The 25,499-nt window shown below is 38.3% G+C and overlaps 2 protein-coding genes across 7 annotated transcripts in view; one reads left to right on the top strand and one right to left on the bottom strand.

Moving 5' to 3' along the window:
- Window positions 1–18,007, top strand: part of kcnh1a (potassium voltage-gated channel, subfamily H (eag-related), member 1a) — a 75,630-nt gene extending 57,623 nt beyond the window's left edge. For 3 of the 4 annotated variants that reach the window (XM_067455434.1, XM_067455433.1, XM_067455435.1), the window contains one exon: window positions 10,223–18,007. In XM_067455434.1, coding sequence (XP_067311535.1) covers window positions 10,223–11,077 — 855 coding nt within the window. In that variant the 3' untranslated portion in view covers window positions 11,078–18,007. The remainder of the gene's footprint in view (window positions 1–10,222) is intronic. The other variant, XM_067455432.1, reaches the window with a different exon arrangement.
- hhat (hedgehog acyltransferase) overlaps window positions 12,816–25,499 on the bottom strand; it is a 57,826-nt gene continuing 45,142 nt past the window's right edge. The window contains exons 12-13 of one of the 3 annotated variants that reach the window (XM_067455437.1): window positions 19,590–19,714; window positions 12,816–14,953 (exon numbers count right to left, since the gene is read on the bottom strand). In XM_067455437.1, coding sequence (XP_067311538.1) covers window positions 19,635–19,714 — 80 coding nt within the window. In that variant the 3' untranslated portion in view covers window positions 12,816–14,953; window positions 19,590–19,634. Of the gene's footprint in view, window positions 14,954–19,589; window positions 19,715–24,999; window positions 25,492–25,499 lie in introns of those variants that run through there. The other 2 variants (XM_067455436.1, XM_067455439.1) reach the window with 2 other exon arrangements.

Raw genomic sequence — 25,499 nt, forward strand, 5'->3', positions numbered from 1 at the left:
TACTTCAGTTTAAAATAACGGAGCTAATATATACAGTATTTTTTTATGAAATGTACTAGAATAATGAGTAAAATATTAAACTTTGGAAGGTAGTGAAGTAGCAGTTTCCTAAAATAACAATATTTTATACACAAATTCTTGACAATTGTACATGAACAAAGTTACCGTCCATCACTGTTGACATTAAAGGGATAGTTCACCCAAAAATGAAAATGTGATGTTTATCTGCTTACACCCATGGCATCCAAGATGTAGGGGTCTTTGTTTCTTCAGTAGAACACAAATGAAGATTTTTAACTTCAACCGTTGCACTGTCATTGGGGTGTTTTCAATGAGATTCACTATAGGAGTAGAAATTAAACGTATAAATCCATATTAAACGCTGCGGCTCGTGGCGACACATTGATGTCTTAAAACATGAAACGATCGGTCTCTGCGAGAAACACAACAGTATGTTATTTTTTTAAAGGGGTCAAACACCCGCGAAGATTCGACTGTGAGATAGGTGGTCGAATCCGGCTCTGCATATCGATGCATCGAATCTTCGACTATTCAGGGTCACCCCTAATATATATATATATATATATATATGATCACTCCGGGTTTTTGACTTTCTCCGGGCGTTGGGAATACTAGATGAGATTTGTCTGCTATGAGGTAAAAAAATAACAAATACTGTTCGCTTTTTCGCAGAAACCGATCCTTACGTGTTTTAAGACATCAATGTATTGTCATGAGCCACAGGGTATAATATGGATTCATATGTGTAGGTATTTTTTACTCCTATAGTGACTCTCATAGAAAAACACCTCACTGACATGCATTATATGACTGGCACACAGCAACAGTTGGAGTTACAAATCTTCATTTGTGTTCTACTGAAGAAACAAACACACCTACATCTTGGATGCCCTGGGGGTAAGCAGATTAAAATAAAATTTTCATTTTTGGGTGAACTATCCCTTTAAGCACAAATGCATTTGGCCTTAACTTTTATTGATCCAAAAACTTCCTTTAAACTTTTACTTTGACAAACATGTAAAATGTAAAATCGAAATCAGTATCATCACAAACTAAAACTTAATCAGGGACATCTTACAGGTCTTATCTTATCTAAGGGTACGTTTGTACACAACAGGGCACATAGCACAGTTCTGGCATCTTTTTTGTAAAATCCAAAAACATACTCTCCCATGATACTGAGACAGTACATACAGTACTGTCACAGCTGCATAAATAAGTGCTTAAATTGTCCATTCAATTTGTTTCTGATTCTGCATGTTTGTGGTTGCCAAGGTAACACTGTAAAATCCTTTTCATCTCAATGCTGCTGTGTCAAGAGTAATTTTAGCTTTGATTAAGGTTACGGTTTAGGCAGCTGTAATGGCTAAAACACACATTCATGCACACACAGCTATACAAAAGGCATTCATACCCTTCAACACCCATTAACATGCGTGTTCGCTTCTGAAATTTAATTGCTGTCAAAAAAGTTTTGAGTGGTAAAATGTCAGTTGTGTGTCACTGGTTTGACTGCCATTTACTCAATACGTCCCTTCATGACCCTGTGATCCGTCTGTGTGTGTGGGTTTGGCAGGTGTGATTGAATCAGTCGTCGCTGAGGGATCAGATTTCGTGAGGTCGTGATGAGTGTGGTAAATCTGATCAGATCAGGGACATAAAACCAGTCAGCATGAGGCACACAGTAAAAGCACAAGATACACAGGGGTGATTCACTTAACAGCAGCACTTCGGCATAACAGCCGTCAGCTTATACTACCCAAGTAACCATATCATAAACAAGTCTTTTTATTCTGTTTTCAAAATAATTTCAAAACACCCAGGAATAAAAATATCAGTAAACTGAAGTACACAAACACGCTGATAAAAATAAACATCCATTTGAGGTTAATGTTAGTTATAATCTATTCAACATGGGGCTTCTTCAAGTCACTCTGATTGAATATTTACGGATTGTTCCGGTTTATTCCTCTGACTCAGTGTTTGGCGAGGCTGTTATTAATAATGGGATGTGAGGCAAGAATATGAGTTATTAATGTTAATCTGTTGTGAGCGTAATGACTGAAGTCTGCTCACCAAGGCTGAATTTATTTGATAAAAAAATACAGTAAAAACTGTAAAATTATGAAATATGATTACAATTTATACTACAGGGCTGTTGAATGCTTGAGTCTGATTGGTTGGCGAACGTTCTAAGGTGGGCAATTATTTTTGGCTAAAGTAGTTCCAGGCCGGTCTCGACCACATTACAGTTTATGATTTCAGTTATTTCACTGAATAACAACAGCAAAAGAACCAAAACCCACAACAACACTTTGTGTTGTATGTGTTGTATTTCACTACAAAATGTAGTGAAATATAGCATAAAAACAAGAAATTATTTCAATGTTTTTGACACAAAATAACGTTTTATGTGCAGAAAGCACATACTCTCTTTCACATTCTCCGCTTCGCATGACCGCAATACCTCAGATGTGCATTATTTTTCTAATAAATCAATGGCCCATCATCAATTCTTCCTTACTTAAAATAATTGTTTTATGTAATATGCAATTTATTCCTGTGAGTGATGGTAAAGGGGAATTTTTTACATTTTAAGACTACAGTCTTCAGTGCCACAGGTTCCTTTAGAAATAATATGCTGATTTTTTTTATTTATTATTATTATCAATCATTATCATTAATGTTGAAAAGAGTTGTGCTGCTTAATAATTTTGAATTTATTGAATTAGGTGAATAGAATGCTAAAAATAAAAGCATTGAAATCTTTTGTAACAATGTAAAATTCTTTACTGTCACTTAAAAATAAAAAAATAATATATATATATATTTAACGTGTATGTATATATATATATATATATATATATATATATATATATATATATATATATATATATATATATATATATCATTATATAAAATATATTAAAAATATATGTAATAGTATAAAATATATATTATATATATTTTCTTACCACATACTTTTGAATGGTAGTATTCAGGTGGAGTGATGTTACTCAAAAGTATCTTAAAATGTAAATAAAACATAATTAATTAAAAATCCTACAAAACACTCCCAGCCACAAATATTATACACAATCAGCTCAATTAAAATAATCAGGATAATCAAGACAAATATACAACTCTGTTGTTTCAAGACCACAAAACCGTAAGCGAGATGATTGTGACCCCACTGAGAATATAAAGTATGCTAATGGGCATTCAGATGATGACCAATAGCATGTTGTCTCAATTTAAGCATGAATAAAGCATGAAACTTACTACAGGCAGGGTGCAAGCAGAGGTTCAGTGATAGGTAAAAGTACAAAGGGAAAGTGTGCAGGTGTGTGTATGCTTTTATTTCAGAGTTTTACGGTATTATGGGAATTTTTTCTGCTTCGATGTGCACACAGTCAGCCTTTAGTTTGAATTATGAAACAGTGGAGATGTGAGTGCTCCCTCTCGCCTGCTGTCTCTCTTGGTCCCCTCCTTCTCTTTTTTTACCGTTCTATCCGTAGACTAACACCTCCAGCATCACACACACATTTTTAACTGTTGGAGAGCTGCAGTATGAGTTTCCCTGTTTGATGATGATATATTTAGGGGGGAGAAAAGCAAACGCAGGATACACGAGGGCCGTGCGTGTGCGGGAGTGCGAGGGACGGATGGCAACAGAAGGATTCTAACAATACACCGTTAGGAATCTCTGCGCGAGCACATAATACCATCCTCCTCGTACACACGGACACGCGCACCTTTGTGAAATGCTTCAGCTTTTATTATGTAATCCCTCTCTGCATGTCTGTCCTTTTGTACCTCGTATATCCTTCAAGGGCGAGGGTTTACAAAACACCTCAAACAATGACAGTCCTCTATATCTGTCAGCCAGAATGCTGACAGTAGACTTTTGTAGAGTATTTTATGATTTAAAGTAATGTTTCAAATACAATTTAGACTATCAGAAAATAGTTTGGAGTATTCCTTCAGTGGGTAAAAACGTCAAAATCGTGTTTACAGGGATGCATTTACAAAGGAAGCCTATAGAACATACCAGAGGGTTTAAAACAAATATGAAGCTTGTATGTATGTTGAAGTATAAATATATCAAAACTATTTGTCTAAATCATCATTTTGACATATATTTTGTCAAATTTAAGTGGATACAACTAATTTTGTGTACTGGTGTAATTTGTGAGGATAAAGTTTGTTACATATTTAGACTTGTACAAACCCGATTGCAAAGAAGATGGCACACTGTACAAATTGTCACACACTTATGTGAGTAAAAGTAATAGTTTTTATATGTTAATAGTATTGCATTGCTATAGATATAGATCGTTTTGCTTAGGTGTACGTGTGCTGATGAATCTCATTATATTCCGTTCTTGTTCTGCTATTCTCTCTCTCAAATTGACATCTGAAGGTGGGCGCGCGACGAACGTGTGCATGCAGTTCGCGCTTATATCGTCCGATCTTGCAGGCTATGTGTAATATAAAAATAATAGTCCAATCAGTCGGGGGTCGATGAGAAATAAATCATTGTGTTTGTTTGATAAAGACGTTTACGAGCCCTGTGATCGAGAAAATCATTTCGGTTGCCGCTTCTCCCTCACTCTCTCCCCTACATCATGTGAACTAGCAGGGGAGCTGAAGCTCATTAAATATGCAAATCTTCTCCAATCCTAGCCATCAGCGTTTACTTCCAAGTCTCCAGTGCGTCACGCCCATCAAAACCCAGCGTTTTGGAGAGAGCCTCAAAACCAGTGTAGAAAATAGCCTATTACTTATTAGTTATGATGTTTTTGAATGTAAAAACTACACATACATCATTAGTTGACCTCAGACAACAGTATAAAAAAGAAAGAAAAAAAAAGCCAGTTCATGACACCTTTAAAACACGAGGCGCACCGCACTACCCTTTTTTGGGGCATTTTTTAATTCTGAAAAGACAAGTGCGCTGCATTTTTTATGTTACCAGGCAACCCCCAACCTGACAGTCTAATCTAGGTAACCGATACCTACCTGATATGTAATCGGCACGGACCAATGACAGTACAAAGGTGTTTACCAGCCATAGTGAACTTTTCAGAAAATTTACATTGGCAAGCTGTTTCGAACCTGCAAACAAAGTTCATTATGGGCTGATTTTATTCTAAATGACATCACATTGATTTGTTTTTTGATTTACCTTGAAATATATCAGGGCCTTAAGAGACTAAAGTGACTGTTTGTACAACTGGCCACTGGACTCTATTGACTTTCATTGTATGGACAAAAAAACACTTTATGGCAGGACAGATGTGGTACGAATGTCAGTGCTAAAGCTGTCTACGTACACATGTACTGTGGCTCAGAAATATAGATGACAGCTATAAGGGTGGATTTATTTCCAGATAGTGGAATGGCCTGTGTGTGTCTGTGTCCAGGCTGAGAACGGCTGAATGGGAGCGGTCTGGTCATTACTGTCCATCATCTCTGTAACGCAAAGGGAAGCAAGACCCTTGACGTCATTCAGAAACGCAGTCTACTGAGGCTGTCTATCTGTCTGACTGATTTTTTCAGTTTTCTCATTCAGCCTGGATTCTCAGAGGGAGCAGCAGCTGTATATTTCTCCACCTGCTGCCAAACACGAGTTCTTTAGAGCTCAATTACAAAGAAATATTACATTTAGCTGGAAAGTGACAATATGACAAATCTGAGCATATTAAAGCCAAAATGAAACAATTTTATTGGAGACTTCATTGGGAAATGCCTAATACGCTCTGTTTCACCCACTAATACACATCGCTCAAAGATTATTTTGTGGAGTTTAAACTCAAGAATGGGAAAGAATGTGATTTTGTGATTGTGCGTAGCCACCCTTTTTTGCCATGGTCGATTTTGTTTCCACCACTTTATGAAATTGCTTGCGGCTAGATGTATCTAATAAAGGGGAATGCTCTGCAAGTTGTTTTCTGATGCTAGAATTCGTAATTTTTAATGTCTGAGTTATCGACACACAGCTCTCAGACACGCTCTCAACCTCCCTTTTGCTGGCTTTCTATCCATTCTAATGAAATCACAAATCAAAATTAAACAAATGTGCCCCTACTCCAGCTATACATCCACTGATGTACAGTACAGCTGTTATTTTAGCTTAATAAAAGTAGTTGTATCGGATCAGAGGCGGACAGTATTTTTAGTTTCTACTCACTTAAATTTAGAATTTTTTTACTTTACTGCATTTTAAAGAATATGTCATGTCATACTTTTTACTGCACTATATTTTATAAATAAAATGTGTTGTTTTCTTACCTTTAATTCTTAATTACACTAAAAAAGTAGTATTTTCTTACTTGTACTCAAGTAAAACTTTGAATACTTTTACTTGAGTAAAAGTATACAGTACTAGCCTGACAAGCCAGACCCACGTCTTCCAGAGTCGCGGCCAAAGCTGATTTGAAAGACCGCCGTTCGCCAGTTTCTGTGTTTATTAGAAACACGCAAGTGCAACTCGGCCGTCATTATGTTAAGCCCCGCCCACCGACTCTATACACGATGTGATTGGCCCGACCAGTGTTTGGAGTTTACAGCTCAGAAGTGTATTGAGAGTTGCTAGACGACACTCATGGGCAGATTAGATTTGCTGCCGCTAGGGTGCGTCTAGATTTCTAGGCTAATACAGTACTACATTTTTTAAGTAATTAAGTATTAAATAATATTCAATATGAAATGTATTGCTGTAAAAATTACAATATTATGTTTTGGAATGTTGTGAAGTAAAAATTTTCCAATGAAGAACACTGATAAAGTAAATATACTTGAAAAACAAAATGACTTGGAAAGTAAAAATACTTAAGTACTGTCCGCGTTTCCACTTCAGTTTTTTTTTTTTAGAATTAAAATAAATGTAACTGAGAAAGGTTAAAAAATAAATAAAGGTTCAATTGTATTTTCACACTGAGTTATAAACAAAATTGTGAGATTAATGTGCCCAATTTTAACCATTTGAGCACATGTTCGCTTCACAATTTACCTATGTGCACCTGCAAGGTGTGTCCAAATCCAATCAGTCTCTTCTACCATTCCCTTTAAAAGGAGAATGCCCCATGGCGGATCAGTTATTTACATGGTGGAATTTGAGCGGAAAGACTGAAAGCACCAGAGGAATCCTTTTATTTTTAATATTTAAAAATGTTAGTGTGCTTCCCTGTGTGTGGAATAAGCAGCATGTACACGCGTTGTGCATCCACCTATAGGTGCATATTACTAACGTGCGCTTTAAATAACTTTAGACCAGGTTTTTGTTGGTCAGTAGCCACGTTTACATGCACACTGTCATTCCGATTAAAATAATTCCGATTGAAAGATTTAATGAAACATTTTCAGCTGGATGTGAAAATTAAACTAGCAAAAAAAAAACATTTTGCCGGGGTATGATAGGGCACATAAAGCTAAAATTCAAAGGCCTGTTTGCAGCTCAGTAAAATAAAATAAAAGTAATTGTAAGATAAAGGTTAAAATAAGAAAGACTGGATTAATATATAATTTAAATAAAGTCACTGTGAGATATAAAGACAAAGTTTGGATATATTAGGTCCAACTGAAAGATTAAAAATAAATGTATATAAAGTCAATTTGAAAGAAATAAGTGAAAGCTATGGGATATGAAGTCAAAATTCTGATATATGAAGTCACATTTTGAGATATAAAATCAACGTTGGCAGATATAAAGTAGCAAAGTCACAGAAGAAACGTTTCTACCAGGTGCAAACTGCCACGCGTCTCACCTGAACGTGATTAGATCCCTTTAGACATGTTGATACCAGGTCCAATGTGTCATTTCTCGAAAGAGCGTGCATGTTTGATATGTTTGGAAAGCAAGAGTCTGTCTGTTGTCTCAGGAGAGGATGACTTTTAAAACCCCAAAGCTACATCTGAACTTTTCACAAACACCTTTTGACGGCCCGTTCACACACAAGTTTACACGGCATTTGCAAAATCTTCCCAGTACACTGTATACGAGATAATGGTCTTCTTTTTTTAGCTGAAACATTTCAGCTGAATTAAAATGAACTAACTATAAATACATGGTCAATCAAATAAATAAATAAAAAAGCCACACAAAGCAAGCAAGCATCCACAGCACATCCTCTCCTACTACACATGAGAGGACCGGAGAGCATGTGTGTGTGTGGTTCTGTTCCCAGTAATTTCACAGACAGATTGGCGGTACAGATGCTTCGGCACTCTGTCCCTCTTAATGAATATTCAGAACATCAATATGAATATTAACATATTGAAGATGAAGTCATAAAAATGCATCGTCCAGCTTGCAATAGTGACAGGAACAAACTGTCTCAGTATGCAGCGGTGTATATACACACACACACATACTGGCATTCAGTTGATTGGCCAAGACAGTTGGTGGGAGGGTTTGATAATTATAAAAGTGAAAAGGCTTGTTAAGAGGGAGGGAGGGAGGGAGGGAGGGAGGGAGGGAGGGAGAGAGAGAGAGAGAGAGAGAGAGAGAGAGAGAGAGAGAGAGAGAGAGAGAGAGAGAGAGAGAGAGAGAGAGAGAGAGAGAGAGAGAGAGAGAGAGAGAGAAAATCTCAGGCCAAAGAGCAGCATAAAGTTGCTCCAACTTGACCTGCAGAATGACACACAGTGTAGGTTTGACTTTGTGAATCTGCTCAATAAAAGCCTTTAACTCTTAAATATACATGATCTCAAATAAATAAGTTAGAACTTGGAAAATCTTGCAAAATTCACAACACTGGGCGTAGGGTCTCCAGGACAGCGAGTGTAATCTCACTATATAGCAGTAACTTGTAATGGTTGCAATTTTCCTGTTGAAGTCTATATATTGCAAGAACAGTTCACATTGCGTCTTATCCTGGCCAAGAACTTCCTATTTTGAGCAACATGGGGGAGAGGACGCTGGCGTTGTTTGTTCGCCGTTTCTCCACCCACAAATCATGTTAACTGTACAGTTAGATTTCGATTTTGTTTTGTTTTCTTGTGGCTGTGACTAGTCAAACGGTCAGGACTGCAGTTGGGACGGTTGCTGATTGCTGGCGGCCGCTGAGAGGACGTTGTTCGTCGTTTTCCACCGCTTCCCTGCTGTTTTTGTTTGGATTGTTGCGGTTGCATCTGGTTTGAAGGACGTTTCGTGTTGCTCGCTGGGATTAGTCTCTGGTGGTCTCCTTTGGGTTTGGGCTGCGTGGTGGCTGAGATTGCCGGTTGATTGGCGCCGTTTGCACCGGCACGGCGTCTAGCATGACGTTGGGATGTTCCGCGTCTCGGCTGCGCCGTTGTTCCGTCTTGCATTGCGGCCGTGAAACGGCTTGGACTTCTGCGCCGACCCCGGTGTGTCCACAGAGGTGCCCTGAGAACTTGGTTTGCCTCCTGCATGGTGCTGCGGTGATCCCCTCCATCTGGTCTTCAGCTGTCATGCCTCGACAACGTCATCAGGACACTGCCAAATTGGGAATATGTAGCAACAGAGCCTCTAGCGCTGGGAGGAATGTAAAACATGGAGTGGACCAGTGTATTGTGGAGCTTACAGAGACTTCCACCATCAGCTCTTCTTTCTGTTTAGAAAAGCTTTTAACTGTTGTGTTGGTTGATTGTTTGTATTATTCTATATTTTTTCTTGTTAATCAATGTTTTTAGTTTTTTTTTCCTTTTCCATTGTTGCACTTTGAGATTCTTCGGAATGAAAAGTGCGTTATAAATAAAATCTATTATTATTATTATTATTTAGATTTTAAGAGGCTATCTGTACAACGTAAAAGTGCCTGACCACGGTTTATTTTGTTTTTAAAAACCGGAGAATGAGGGTAACGCAGATATGACGCAATTGACAAGCGACTCCCTCAGATGGCCCGGTCCTTGGTTAAAATAGCAACTTTCTCACAATTTACAAATAGCTGGAAACATTTGGGATATTGTAAGTACTCAACTGAACAAAATATGTAACACTGGCCTGGTGTTTTTTGGAGATTTAACTGCAAAAATACTACATGGTGCAGTAGAATATGGAACTAGCAACGGAAAGATCATGGGTTTGATTCCCAGGGAATGCATGAAATAAAAAATGTATACCTTGAATGCAAGATAAGTCACTTTTTTGTATATTATAGTAGAATAGAGTTTGGATGTGTATTGTTCAATGGTTGCCTGACCGCATGTGTATGTTTAACTATTTATGTCTTTTCAGCTTGTGTTCAGAAAGATCAGTGACGTGAAGCGTGAGGAAGAGGAGAGGCAGAGGAGGAAGAACGAGGCCCCGCTGAACCTTCCCCCAGATCATCCCGTCCGCCGTCTGTTCCAGCGTTTCCGCCAGCAGAAGGAAGCCCGTCTTGCCGCCGTGCGGCCCAACTCCGACGACTCTGATGTCGAGAAGGGCCAAATCCACAACGAAATCATCAGCCAAGATGTGGTCGCCACCACGAGCATCGTCACGGTGACAGAAAGCCCAGCCACGCCTATCCCGTCCCATCCAATCAAAAACCGCACCCTGGGTGCATTCGACCAGGGCAAGCTCAGCGCCCCCGTCCCAAACATCCCTCGGACATCAGAGCCACGTGCAAGAGGGTGGGCCAGGTTTAGGGAAAGCATAGCAAAGCCAGAGAGCTGGGGAAACGTTCCTAAAGCGGAATCAATGGAGACGCTTCCAGAGCGGAGCAGTTCCGGAAAGACTTTGGAGCCCAGCAGACTGAAGAAGACCGACTCCTGCGACAGCGGCATCACTAAAAGCGACCTGCGGCTGGACGAGGGTGGCGCCCGCACCCCTGTAGACCGAAGCCCGGTCCAACCCGACGGAAAAACTCCCCCGATCCCACCTATCCCCACTATTCCCGAAAACACGCTACACGCCTCACTCCTGGAACTCCGTACTGAACTTAAAGAGGAGCTGTCGGCACTCGGTAACAGAATGGTTGCCTTGGAGACGCAGGTCGCTGAGGTGTTGAGGTTGCTAAGGAGCAGAAAGTCTCCGACCTCTCCCATGTCGCTCTTCCAGATCTCACGGCCGACATCACCAGACACAGACAAGGAGGACATATTCCCTTGAAGAAAATGAGAGAGGTAAGCTCCTTTCTTCTTGAAAGGGAAATGATTCAGAGACTTACTCTGAGAAAAGAATTTTTAAAAAATGGAACTACTACTGACACGTGTGCCAGCAAAAAGCATGACAGACACTCTGAGAGTGAGTGTGTGTGTGTGAGAGAGAGAATGAGTGAGGGAAAGGATGAAATAAGACACTGGAAAGGAGAAGAGGATGTCTTATCCCAAGGCAGAGCATCTGTGATACCAAAGTGATGGTGTGTTAGTTGTCACACAGACACTCTTTGTGTCGAACTGCTCCCCGTTTTAGTCCTGCGAGGCTGACAGACAGTGAGAGCTCTTGCCGCAGGGCCCACTCTGACTGAGGGTTGTCATGGCAATGCACGGTCCCCAACTGCAAGTGCGGGCCCTTCAAGATCCGACTCATGTAGCAAGTCTTCCCCTCTCTCTTTCGAGCTCTCACACACACACACTGCTGTTCATGCCCTGCAGTTTTTCTGGCATAGAGATCCATTCTGCACCGTCCTGTTGGCTCACTCTCGAGCCGTTATCAGGAATCACAGAGCTTAGCGTCTTGCCCAAATATGTGGCGGTGTGGATATGAGCAGCTAGCCGAAAGATTGAAGAAGCAGAGAGCATCCCAGGAACCATGGAAACCCCAGACAAACGTGTTTGTACAATGACAAATCAACTACTATCCCGAGAGTTGTAAATGTTACTGGAGAAACTAATGAGCTCTTCAGGGGTTTTGAAGTGTAACAGCTGTTAAGGCCCTTTACATGACTTGCGTCAATGCACATCTCAACAAAATGGCAAATAAAATCGTACAAAACAGTGGTTTAATACATGTTTAGGGATGCACATTATATTGGTACCATATTGGTCATTGGTTAATATTACAGATTTATTTTTTACAGATTTATTGGATAAATGACAGCGATTACTGGATATTTAATTGTACAATACATGTACACTTCCGATATTTTTTAGTTTGCATACACATTTGCCATCATCTAATGCACACTTGAAGTTAGTCTGTAACTAACCTAATTTAACAAGACTGTTAATTGTAATCTGTAGCAAAATTTGAACTATACATTTTCATAGTTTACATAATGTTGTGGTCTAAATTATCTTTTAGCATTACAATTATTTAAGTTTTTAATGTTTTTTTAAATATATATTTATATATAAAATAGACTTTTTATTTCATTCATAACATAAATATTAAAGTTCACCCAAAAATGAGAATTCTGTCATTAATTAACTCTGTCATAAAATTAATTCTGTCCCTCCATTGACAGCTACGCAACTACCACTTTCAAGCCCCAGAAAACTAAAGACATCATAAAAGTAATCCATGTGACTCCAGTGATTTATCCTTAATTTTATGAAGCCATACGACTGCCGTTTTTGCACAAAAAAATAAAACAATTTACCACTTTATTTACACATTTTTTCGTCGATTAACACAATTGTGTTTTTTTTTAGCAAAAAGCACTCGCATCTCTCCAAAATCATCTTCATAAAATTGGGGTTGAACCACTAAAGTCACGTTTGGTGCTATTCCACTGTACATTGTACAGTTCGGTACGGCTCGCTTTAGCACACTTTCTACTGCATGGTACAGTTCGGTACGGCTCGCTTTTAGGCGCTTTTCCACTGCATGGTGCAGATCGGTACGGTTCACTTTGGCACATTTCTACTGCATGGCACAGTTCGGTACGGTTCGCTTTGGCACATTTCTACTGCATGGCACAGCTCGGTACGGTTCACTTAAATCATATCACCTCGGTTAAGGTTCCAGTCGTGCTGTACCAATGTGAAAAAGTGACGTGTAAACACTGCAGATCATTGATTGTTCAGAGAGAATCGCCACTAACATTTTATGCTTTTGTGTCAGTGATATAGCGGGTACAGAACCCTAAACACATTGCAAAATACAACATTAGCTTACCCCTCTGTGCGCCGTTGAGCAAATCAGGAGATGTCATCATCTGCGCTTTGTTGTACGAGTGCCTAAGACGCTCTCGTTTAGCAGTATCAGCCTACCTTGAAACAAACTTCTTCGTCTTATAGTTAAAAATATGTCGAGAAGTAGAGGCGGCATAATTACAACGATCATTCTATAATCCCACCCACTTTAAAGTGGTGCTGACTGCAGTGGAAAACCAAACCGAGCCGAGTCATGCCGTGTCGTACCGAACCGTGCAGTGGAAAGGTGCCAATTGATCGCTTTACTATCTTTCTGGGCCTTGAAAGTGGTAGTTTCCAAGCTGTCGAATTTATTTAAAACATCTTCATTTATGTTCCGAAGATGAATGAATGTCTTACAGGTTTGAAACGGCATGAGGGTGAGTAAAATGACAGAATTAGAATATTAATATTGGTGCATCCCTATCATTTTTTTGTTAAACCTACACTAAATTGCTGTGAGGAAACAACCTTTTTTTACTGAAAAGCAGGACTTTTATTAGTCACCATATCAAGTTTAACGTTTTCACTCCTTTATATTCCACAAGTGGTCCTTCTCGTCCCCTTTATACGGTCAATAGATATTCCTTTGACATTTGACAATGTTTTAACTTTGAGCGTCGTTTTACAGCATGTGGCCTGCTCACAATGTTGTTCAGAGGTAGAGCTGTAGCATGAAGTTCAATGCAGTTGTAGATGTTGATGCAAGTCTTGTGAAAGGAACTTCACGTCCTTTGGTCTACAATAGGCATCTTCAAGCAAGTGCATCAATGACTTGCTGGATTGCAGTGGCCAAGTTTTATAAAATAACAAAGATAGAAAACTAGTGAAACAAAAGAATGTATGTGGTTTCTTTATCAATGATTTGGGTCTTCCAGAAAGCACACAAACATACACCACGGACGCACCTTTATTATTCCGACCTGTTGTGCAGTGTAGCTTTGTTTTCCAAAATGAAATGATGGATGTAATATGTACACATGATTTCAGTTACAACACCACATTAACGCAGTGACGAGGAACTTTCAGCATTACAGCAAACATCAAAACACAAAGAATCTCAGGAACGAAGAGGGGTGATGGTCTGAGAGCTCATTCTGACCCCCTTCCTGGATGTTATACATGTTCAATACCGAAGATGTGGCATTATCTTCTCACCAGCCCTGTTATAATGTCTGATGTTCTTTAAGAAACATTTTTTTATCTTTTCACTGGTAAGCAGGGGTGACTGGGGCTGCTTGTCAAAAGCCTAAAATAGGCTTTTTAATATCAGGCTCCCACTGTGACAACTGAACAGCATGGTCAATGAACTGAATCTTTTTTTTTTCAGGGCAATGTTGATAAAAATGTCCAAATGGTATGTGTCTGTAGGGAAATTGCCTTGTAAAAAAATCTAAACAATCTTGAGAAATATTCACTGGAGTTGTGACAGCTAGTCCCAGTCTCCCCTATTATTACATTAAGTTAGGAGTTAATCCTTTGATCACATGGCTAAGATATAAATAGCTGTTTATTTTGCTGTCTCTTCCAGCGTCCCTCCCCCATATCAACTCCACCTTGATTTCCATAATGAGGTCCAGGGGGGAACACAGAGACCTCTGTTCTGAACACCACCACCAAACCTGATTATCTTTATCTCGGTCACAGAATATATGAACTTATATATTCTGAGATGACACTTAATCTTTCAGGTTTTATCATTTGTATCCTAAAGAGCGAGTGCCTGACCATACAAACTCAGTGTGTTTTTTGAATCATGGAAATGAACATACAGTGCCCGTCAGGAGAGTGGTTAAGGGACATGTTAGCACGCTGTGAGATGTTCTCAGGTTAGAGAGGTCATTATCAGGTCCACAGGAGATGTGCCGAGGTCAGTATATCACCTCAATGTCAACTGCTTCTCCACTACCTGAGAGCACAGAGAGAAACCAAAAAACTTACAAGGTCATATCAAACATCACATCAGAAAAATAAAACAAATGTGGTTATGGAAAGAAAGACAAGAAGTTTCAAACGTCACGCTCTTCCTACATGAAGATTTATTTATTTTACAACAAAAGGACATTTTGTACAGGAAGGTTTCTTTAACGATATATAAATGTATTTTTTGCCCTTAAGAGATGATTATCTCATTCTGTCAGCAGGACACCAGAGGAACAATATTAAATGGCAAAATTCCCATTAAGGTTATTTTATGCTTCAGAGCTTGTTTTACAATAATGATATCTTAATTAGCTTTAATATTATGGGTCATTTGCTTAGACACCAAATACTGAGCAGAAATTCAAAAAGGTATCCGGGAACCCGGAACTGATTTTAAATAAGACACATGAATGTTACAATGATATTAATAACAATACTGACATGCAAATCCATGTAAACTGGAATGTAAAGCATCAGCCTGAGCTGAGTCTGAAGCAATAATCATTTCTGCTGTATTTCACACAAATTATTCCTGCCACACTTCTCCAGCCCAGATATAACATTTAACCACACGATGTAATCAACATAATATAAGAAACTAAATGCAGCCCTGATGTCACTGCATGCCTCTGCAGCACAGCAATAAGAGTTTTAACATTCAGAGAATGCACTTTTTCTTTGTAAGGGAGAATGAGATTTTAGGCAGAGACGCGCAGCCCGTAGATACTAGCATGGTTTACTTACAGAGATTCATTATCATCTGATCGTGACTGATTTGATCAAATACGACAACAGCATGGCTTGATTTGCACTTAAAATAAGGTTAAGACATGCATGGTAAATACAAAGGAAAACGGAATAAATTAGCATTAAAAAGAAAGTACTCCTCTACAGCAGGAGTATTTAATCTCTTGCCTCTTACCCCATAGAGCTAATGGATTCAGTCTTTGTAGTAGACCTGTCTGACTCTTGGTGAATGAGTGAGTCCAAATTTGCATTTAGTAGGGGGGAATGAATCTCAGACTCGCATTAGGCAGTTTGAATACTTTTTTCAGACTTGAGTACCAAAGTATCATGTCTCAACTACATCATTTGATAAAGAAACTTTTCTATGGTCAGGTTTCTTTGACAGAAGCCTAAATGAGTAAATCCTATTTATCCCAAATTAATAAAAAAAAGAAATTATAATTTGAATAAAGTAAATTAAGTCAGTTTTAGGACTATTTTATCCTGATATTAAATTAAAAACAATAAAAATGTATTAAATATAAAATCTTACACTTAATTTTAAATATTAATATAAAATAATTACACAATTAATTTTAATATAAATACACTGCAAAAAAAAAGCCTTTTCTACTTAGCATTTTTGTCTTGTTTCCAGTCCAAATCTATCTAAATATAGATGGAGGGATCCAGTGCATTGTGATTGGCCTGAATACCTTAAAGGGGTGGTAAAACACGATTTCACTTTTCTAACTTTAGCTAGTGTGTAATGTTGCTGTTTGAGCATAAACAACATCTGCAAAGTTACAACGCTCAAAGTTTAAAGCAAAGGGAGATATTTGCTTTTAAAGAAATCTATTTCTAAGGACTACAGCAAACGGCTGGTAGGGAACTACAACTTTTTCCTCCAGACTCGCTGACATCAGCAGCTACAATATTTACATAAACCCCTCCTCCGAGAATATTAAATAAGGGGGGCGTGGCCATTTTTTATTGCTGTTAAGAGGAGTAGGCTGGAGTGTGCTAGGCGATTAGCGAATCAGAACAAAGATTGGCCAGCGAACCAATCAGAGCCCATTGCGTATTTTTGAGGGACTGGCTTCATAGAACCAGGAAACTATCAGACTTCTTATATGTGGAACATCGGCTTCCCGAACCAAAGCAATCTTGACAGATGATAATGTTGTTCCTACCTTACCAATTCGAGCCCAGATCTGATCCGGATGATCAAGTTGATCGATCAACGTTGCCAACGTGACTGGACCAGAAAGTGTCAGATTGGCAAGTTTGCATTTGTTATCGTAGAAACAAAAAAGGCGTAGAAACGGTCTGTGCGCTATCAAGTGCTAGAAACAGTCCCCCGAAAAATGCAGTGTTGTAACTAAAGCTTAGCCACCGTTTTCTAATTGGATTTTAGGAAGGTGTGGTGAGCCTTAACTTTTACAAAGTATATCTCTTTGGGTTTTCTCTTTGGGAGACTTTGAGCTTTTTAAATCTGCAGATCTTATACATGCATAAAGAGCTACATAACACACTAAAGAGAAAGGAAAAGAAACCCCATAATGTGACCCATTTACAACAGAAGCAATATTGTTTCTCTTACCCCACTGGCAGATCATTTTGCTTGATTTTATTTGACAGAAAACAAGAACAAATATCTTATGTCACAGAATTTTTAGATATTTAGACAAGACCAAAATACTAAACAAGAAACAATTTTTTGCAGTGTACAAAGAATACTATATGTACAAAAAATACTGAGAACTCAACATGAAATGATTCATTTAAATGTAAAACTATAAAACCTCAAAATCTTACTGCATGTATTTTTCCATGCAATATATATATATATTTTTTCCCTTTTGAATTTGGAATGAAAGATGAACATGTTCTTGACCGGTTTTGAGAGAATCAACCAAACACGCTATCGAACACAGCATATTAATTTGTGTGTTGCTGCATGTACGTATATATGTTTGAATAGAAACTTGACATGTGGGGGAACAATGGGTATTTTTAGAGTCATTAACACTGATACTGAAGTCCAAACGGAGCTGTGCTGTTCTATCAAACCGCAGGGTTTGTCTGTCCGCTCACAGAGGTCCTTCTAAAGGTCATTCTTTAAAAACAGCCCTAATTAAGAACTTATTTCAGATGTATTCGGCAGACAGCATGGCCATTATCCACTGACTGAAACATCCTCACAGAAATCATCAACTCACATGGAAATTACTACTACTGTAAAGCACAAAGACAACATTTGTAAAATTGCTGTAAAATATTATTTATGACAATAAAATATTTTATATACGTATTTTCGCCCATACTCTTTTTACTTGAATGCTGTTTAACTGGTGTGTTTCACTTTCTTTTAGAGCTACTTTTGAAAGCAAGACATCAATGGAAATGTGAATAATGTACTCAAAAAGAAATGGATTTGTCCATAATAACAGGTTGTTATTTGATAATGTTCACCAATGGCCAAATAGCCATTGTTTTAGCAAAACAACTTTCAGGTCTAATCCTAATGAATTAAATTAAAACCATAATATTAAAAAAATTCATTTATCTCATTAAAAATCAACAAAACTCATGCTGACTCCAAGCAGAGGGAAATTTGGTGTTTGTGTTACGTTTTGTTTTTTAAACAAAACACAAATACAATTACATACACTGACATGTGTGTAATGTTACATAACAATGAATCAACATTCATTAATATCAGAGTGACCTGTGCTGAGAAACACACACATATGCACATCAAGAACCCGTGTAACGTGTGGTGTCAGTAAGCAATTTCAGAATGACTCACAGAAAGGGCAGGTCATGCATGACCTCTGCCATACCATCTACTAAAATAACATCATATCACAGAGCAGAGAAAGACAGGGACTGCAATCATATCAAAAGCGATACAAATAGTCTACCGAGTGCACCTTTAAAGGAACTATATGTAAAAAAAAAAAAAATGATTCATAAAATGGCCCTGATATGGCACTAGACATTAATAAATCATGTTCATTTCAAATACTTAATATTTCTATTACCTTTTTTATTTGTTACTTGCAGTATTATTCTGTATTGCAAAAGGACATTTTTCATCATCATGTTAATACATATATGGTAATACAAATATACAGGTATATACTGCAAATAAAGCACACTAAATTGAACTTTAGAGAGAGATTGTGTGAAGGGATTATGAAAGATTAATCTGATGCTGATAAAGGTACGCTGCAGAGATAAAGCTCTTTAAAGTGTAATCCCTCCTAACACTGAAACACACACACACGTCTTACCTCTCTCTAATAAAGGACAAACTCCAGGCTAGGAGATCACTGATCTAATTAACCACACACAGCAGCTTGAGCTGTTAGTAAGAAGATAGAAGTAGATGCTCAAGGAGCGAGAGAAAATGAATGAGACAAGACAGAGAGAGAGAGAGAGAGAGAGAGAGAGAGAGAGAGAGAGAGAGAGAGAGAGAGAGAGAGAGAGAGAGAGAGAGAGAGAGAGAGAGAGAGAGAGAGAGAGATCAGGACAAGAAAGATCAGAGGGACAAAATGAACCTGAGGATGGAAATATACACAGATGGAGAGACAGAAAGACAGCGAGAGCAATGGTCCGGCTGTATCCTGGCCGCTGATCAGAGACATGTGTCACCATCAGTGTTCAGACAAACTCATAAATAAACCAGGATTAACCATCAAACACACACCTGGAGCATTCATGTCATTTCATTTTCTCTCTCTCACACACAGACACACACACACACACAGTTGAAATACAGCATAGCTACAGTATCATATACAAAGGAAACATAATATTGCAGGAGTTGAAAGGAATGCTTTAGCTGTCCACATTGTGACTGGTCGAGAGCATTTTAAAACTTTAAATACCAGTGTGCTTTCTGCCTTCCCATGATTCCACCCGGAGCGGTGTTGTCATCTCATGTCCCACTCAATACCAACTTGGGCAAAGCAATAGAGAAAAGCAACCATTGGAACGGCCACAGAAGACCAGCCTGTTGAAGAAACAGAGGAGAAGAGAGAGTTTGAATGGAACAAAACAAGGATGCGCAGAAATAATTTTGTGGTTTGAATTTTTAAAACCTACAAACAAGATAAGCAGACACCGAACAGGAAATGCGTCTGTATCTGGATTTGTCAATTCCCTGAGGGCACCTGCCAGACAGATACAGGGCTCATTTAAGACCTCACGTGTCCTATAATATTTGTATCCCACAAATTAGAATATTAGTGTGATCAATTTTTTTTTTAATTAACTGAAAAATGATCCCATGATTTATACACACTCAAGCCATCCTAAGCATAGCAGTTTTCAGTTTTTGGATGAACTATCCCTTTAAGCTCATAAACGTTGCCCATTCGTAATTGTTCAAAACCAGAGAGTCACTATTGTAACTTTCACCATGTAAGCATAATTGCCGTTTTTGCCCTGATGACATATCTAAAAACAAAGCTGACATATATCTAAAGAGCTAAACTATTTAGTAAATATTAAATCTCTTGCACTGACTAGTTCGTAAGATGCAAGTAACCATACTTATCTTAATAAGATAAAATACTTATCATATATACAATACATACTTATCTAAAACAAACGTATGTAGGCCTAGACATGCACATCACAGTACTGCACATGTGTTCAACTATTTCAAGTGCTTAATTTTTCAGATTATTTCAGGTCTATACACCATCCCTTCCAAACAAAATTTATTTTGGAATGATCTCAGTAGCATCAAATGATGTACATGAAGGTTTACTGGTCAGATTGACTACTTGTGGACAGAAACAGCATTAGAGACTGTCTTTTTATTTGCAATCGTTTTAAATCTCAGTTGGGAGCACTGCAATTTCAAAATGTATACACTCAAAACATTAAAGTCTGGTGTTTTCTCAGTACAGAATTGCTTATGTAGCAGAATTTACAAGAGGTTACTGCAGTATACACACATCATTTCCCCCACATGAGCTCTGATTTATAACCTCACACAGATTAACATGTATAAAATGTGAAATCTTATTAGACTACAGGGGCGTATTCACTCATCTCATTAACATTCTCTTTTGCCCCCTGCAGTCAGTAAACTGTCTAGTGGTGCCATCACAAAGTGGCACATGGTCACATTCTAAAATCTCACTATCCCCTGGTGGTGAAATAACCTTCCAACCTTCTCCCGAACAGCAGAATCCATTATAATATACAAAAACAACTGAAGACACACCTTTTCCGAGAGCACTTCACTTAATGCATTTATATAGGTCTGCTCTTCTCAAGTACTTATGGATATGTGTTATGGTAGGTACCAGTCCTTGTATTACATTCTCCCTCCATTGCATTAATTGCTTCTGCTTGTGTTACTCTCATTTGATGCATGTGTGCAAATGCATTGCAAGATCAATAAATGTTTACAATTATTCAACATTTGTACAGTATCGCTGAGTTACATGTTTTATTATACAAATTTATTCCAAATTCACTGACGCTCCAGAAGTAAACGATGCATTAAGTACTGTTCAAATGTTTTCACCCCCCGGCTCTTAATGCAACGTGTTTCCTTCTGGAGCAGGAACCGTGTTTTTATTATTATTATTATTTTTTATAGTTGTGTTTGAGACCCTCCGTCATCCTCAGTTTGAAAAGATGGATCTCAAAATCATACAGTCACTGCTGCAAAGGGTTCAAATATGCAAAAATGGCAAGAAAACTGAAGAATTTGCAGGCCCTGGGATATTTTTCCGAAGAACATTGGTCGGTTTAATTGCTCAGGACAAACATTGAGACATTGTTGATCAGAGGTTGTTTTTATAAATTCAGGTTTATATATATACCTGAAATATTCGATGTAAATGTAACTTTTGTTTTTATTTACATGACCATTTGAGGACCATATGATATGCTAATAGTCATGGTTCCCCTCAACATGTCCACTAAGAGCCCCGAGCATTTAAAACACACCAGACAGGTGTGTGTGTGTGTGTGTGTGTGTGTGTTTGTCTCTGCTGAGTTCATTAAAATGACCTAGCTGCCTTGTTGCATCAGGGACAAGAAAAGAAGGATGAAACAGTAAATGAAAGAAGGGGGGTGTTGATTATATTTGGTTACACCTCATTGTCCTTCAGGTGCTGGAGTCACAGCTTTGGCCACTTAATGCATTTTTTCATACCAACTACAAACACTGCAATGTAGTAGAAAGGCTAAAAAAAGTTGAATCGAAAATTAAGCGGCTCGGAGGTGTGTGCTGCGTCTCATTTTGTCTGTGTAAGAATATAGATCTGTGCGAGTGTGTTCTCTCAACTTCGCCTTTATCCAGCTGCACTAAAATCCTCTCAACATGACTCAGCTTTCCCCCCATTGAAATACACATTTCCACCATCAGGGCAATAATTAAGACGTTCCAATCAACAGGAAATGTTACAAATCTTCCTGGAAGAGGACACGTGTCTACATTGTCTTAAGGCATGATAAGGAGTATAGTATGAGTGGCCAAAGACTCTTCAAGGATCACAGCTGGAGAACTCATCCAGTTACACTAAAATCCTCTCAAAATGACTCAGCTTTTCCCCATTGAAATTCCCATTTCCACCATCAGGGCAATAATTAAGAAGTTCCAATCATCAGGCAAGGTTACGAATCTTCCTGGAAGAGGACACTGGTCTACATTGTCTTAATGCATGATGAGAAGTATAGTAGAGGTCAGATGACGAGATGGGTTTGGTGCACAAAAGGATAAGATAATGGGTAGTGGTTGGATCTTTCATCAGGATAACTATATAAAACAAACATCAAAATCAACATAAAAATGTATCACTGAGCACAAAATGAAGATTTTAGCATGGCAATTCCAGTCCCCTGACCTGGATCCTATAGAAAACCGAAGAGGAGAGTATCAAAAATGGACCTGGGAATCTGAAGGATCTGGAGAGGCTGTATGGAGGAATGGTCTTTGATTTCATGTCAGGTGTTCTCCAAACTCATCAGGCTTTATAGGAGAACCCATACGGAGGTTGCGAAAGGTATTGAATCAAAGGGTGCCATTAAAGCTACACTGTGATATTTTCCCCCATCTAGCGGTGAAAAGGTATATGACCATCCAGCGAATATTAGTTTCTGTTCTGATTTTCGTTCTCAACTCCTACGGTGGCCGATTTAGTCCAAGATTAACATGGCAATCCCCCTCTTCACATTCCACACGGCCATCGAGTGTTAAAACGCGAAAGGTGGAGCTTGAATTTACGGTTATGTCCCTCTTTGGCTAATGTACTTTCAAGATGGAGGGCCAACATGGCGACCGGCATTTGAACCCCTCACCCGTATGTATTTTCAATGGCATATTATAAACTTACGAGAATACTTTATTACTTGAAAGAAGTAAATATACATTAATGAGCACATACAGTCTTGTTCAAAATAATAGCAGTACAATGTGACTAACCAGAATAATCAAGGTTTTTAGTATATTTTTTATTGCTACGTGGCAAACAAGTTACCAGTAGGTTCAGTAGATTGTCAGAAAACAAACAAGACCCAGCATTCATGATGTGCACGCTCTTAAGCCTGTGCAATTGGGCAATTAGTTGAATTAGTTGAAAGGGGTGTGTTCAAAAAAATAGCAGTGTCTACCTTTGACTGTACAAACTCAAAACTATTTTGTACAAAAATTTTTTTTCTTCTGGGATTTAGCAATCCTGTGAATCACTAAACTAATATTTAGTTGTATGACCACAGTTTTTTAAAACTGCTTGACATCTGTGTGGCATGGAGTCAACCAACTTGTGGCACCTCTCAGCTGTTATTCCACTCCATGATTCTTTAACAACATTCCACAATTCATTCACATTTCTTGGTTTTGCTTCAGAAACAGCATTTTTGATATCACCCCACAAGTTCTCAATTGGATTAAGGTCTGGAGATTGGGCTGGCCACTCCATAACATTAATTTTGTTGGTTTGGAACCAAGACTTTGCCCGTTTACTAGTGTGTTTTGGGTCATTGTCTTGTTGAAACAACCGTTTCAAGGGCATGTCCTCTTCAGCATAGGGCAACATGACCTCTTCAAGTATTTTAACATATGCAAACTGATCCATGATCCCTGGTATGCGATAAATAGGCCCAACACCATAGTAGGTGAAACATGCCCATATCATGATGCTTGCACCTCCATGCTTCACTGTCTTCACTGTGTACTGTGGCTTGAATTCAGAGTTTGGGGGTCGTCTCACAAACTGCCTGTGGCCCTTGGACCCAAAAAGAACAATTTTACTCTCATCAGTCCACAAAATGTTCCTCCATTTCTCTTTAGGCCAGTTGATGTGTTCTTTGGCAAATTGTAACCTCTTCTGCACATGCCTTTTTTTTAACAGAGGGACTTTGCGGGGGATTCTTGAAAATAGATTAGCTTCACACAGACGTCTTCTAACTGTCACAGTACTTACAGGTAACTCCAGACTGTCTTTGATCATCCTGGAGGTGATCATTGGCTGAGCCTTTGCCATTCTGGTTATTCTTCTATCCATTTTGATGGTTGTCTTCCGTTTTCTTCCACGTCTCTCTGGTTTTGCTCTCCATTTTAAGGCATTGGAGATCATTTTAGCTGAACAGCCTATCATTTTTTGCACCTCTTTATAGGTTTTCCCCTCTCTAATCAACTTTTTAATCAAAGTACGCTGTTCTTCTGAACAATGTCTTGAACGACCCATTTTCCTCAGCTTTCAAATGCATGTTCAACAAGTGTTGGCTTCATCCTTAAATAGGGGCCACCTGATTCACACCTGTTTCTTCACAAAATTGATGACCTCAGTGATTGAATGCCACACTGCTATTTTTTTGAACACACCCCTTTCAACTAATTCAACTAATTGCCCAATTGCACAGCCTTAAGAGCGTGCATATCATGAATGCTGGGTCTCATTTGTTTTCTGAGAATCTACTGAACCTACTGGTAACTTGTTTGCCACGTAGCAATAAAAAAATATACGAAAAACCTTGATTATTCTGGTTAGTCACATTGTACTGCTATTATTTTGAACAAGACTGTATATTTTTGAAAGAACTAAGTGTTTTTAGCTAAGAATGAACTAAAAAAGTTACACAGTGCAGATTTAAATGTGGTCAATGTGTTTTTAAGAAAAAAACATTTATTAACATAAACATTTTATATTTTCAATCGTTTTACTTGAATGAATGGTTATATATTTAATAAAAGTTTGAAAGGAACAATGCAGATTTATTCATATTTACTAAGGGTGCCAATAATTCTGACCAGGACTGTATGGAAGACCTGAACAACAAATAAAAATAAGTTACATTTACATTTAATCATTTAGCAGATGCTTTTATCCAAAGCGACTTACAAAAGAGGAGAGCAATAGAAGCAATCAAACCAACAACAGGGCAACAATATGCTTTGACTAATCTAGCACAGTACGCAGTGAGGTTTTTAAATAGATATATAGAATAGTAAGTGTTAGTATTAATGTGTCAATTGTTGATGAAAAATATGCTTCTTGAAAATGTCTTAATACTCAGCAGATTTTTTTTAAACAAGAAAACGAAACTGACTCGTAATGTATGCAGTATCTCATGACCTTCTGAGTGTCCGAACTTGCACAGTGTATGCCTGTCCTCAGGCAGATAATTTCACCAGCTTGGAACAGTCATGGTAAAGCTCTGTGAAAGTGATTTTGTGCCTCTTTGGGATGGCACCACAAGACGCCATTCACTTGCAGAACACAAGCTTCTGGAGGGCACATTAGGTGAGCAGAACTAGTGGTTGTTCTGTAGAA

This window comes from Pseudorasbora parva, chromosome 10 (assembly GCF_024679245.1).
Source record: "Pseudorasbora parva isolate DD20220531a chromosome 10, ASM2467924v1, whole genome shotgun sequence".
NCBI lineage: Eukaryota > Metazoa > Chordata > Actinopteri > Cypriniformes > Gobionidae > Pseudorasbora > Pseudorasbora parva.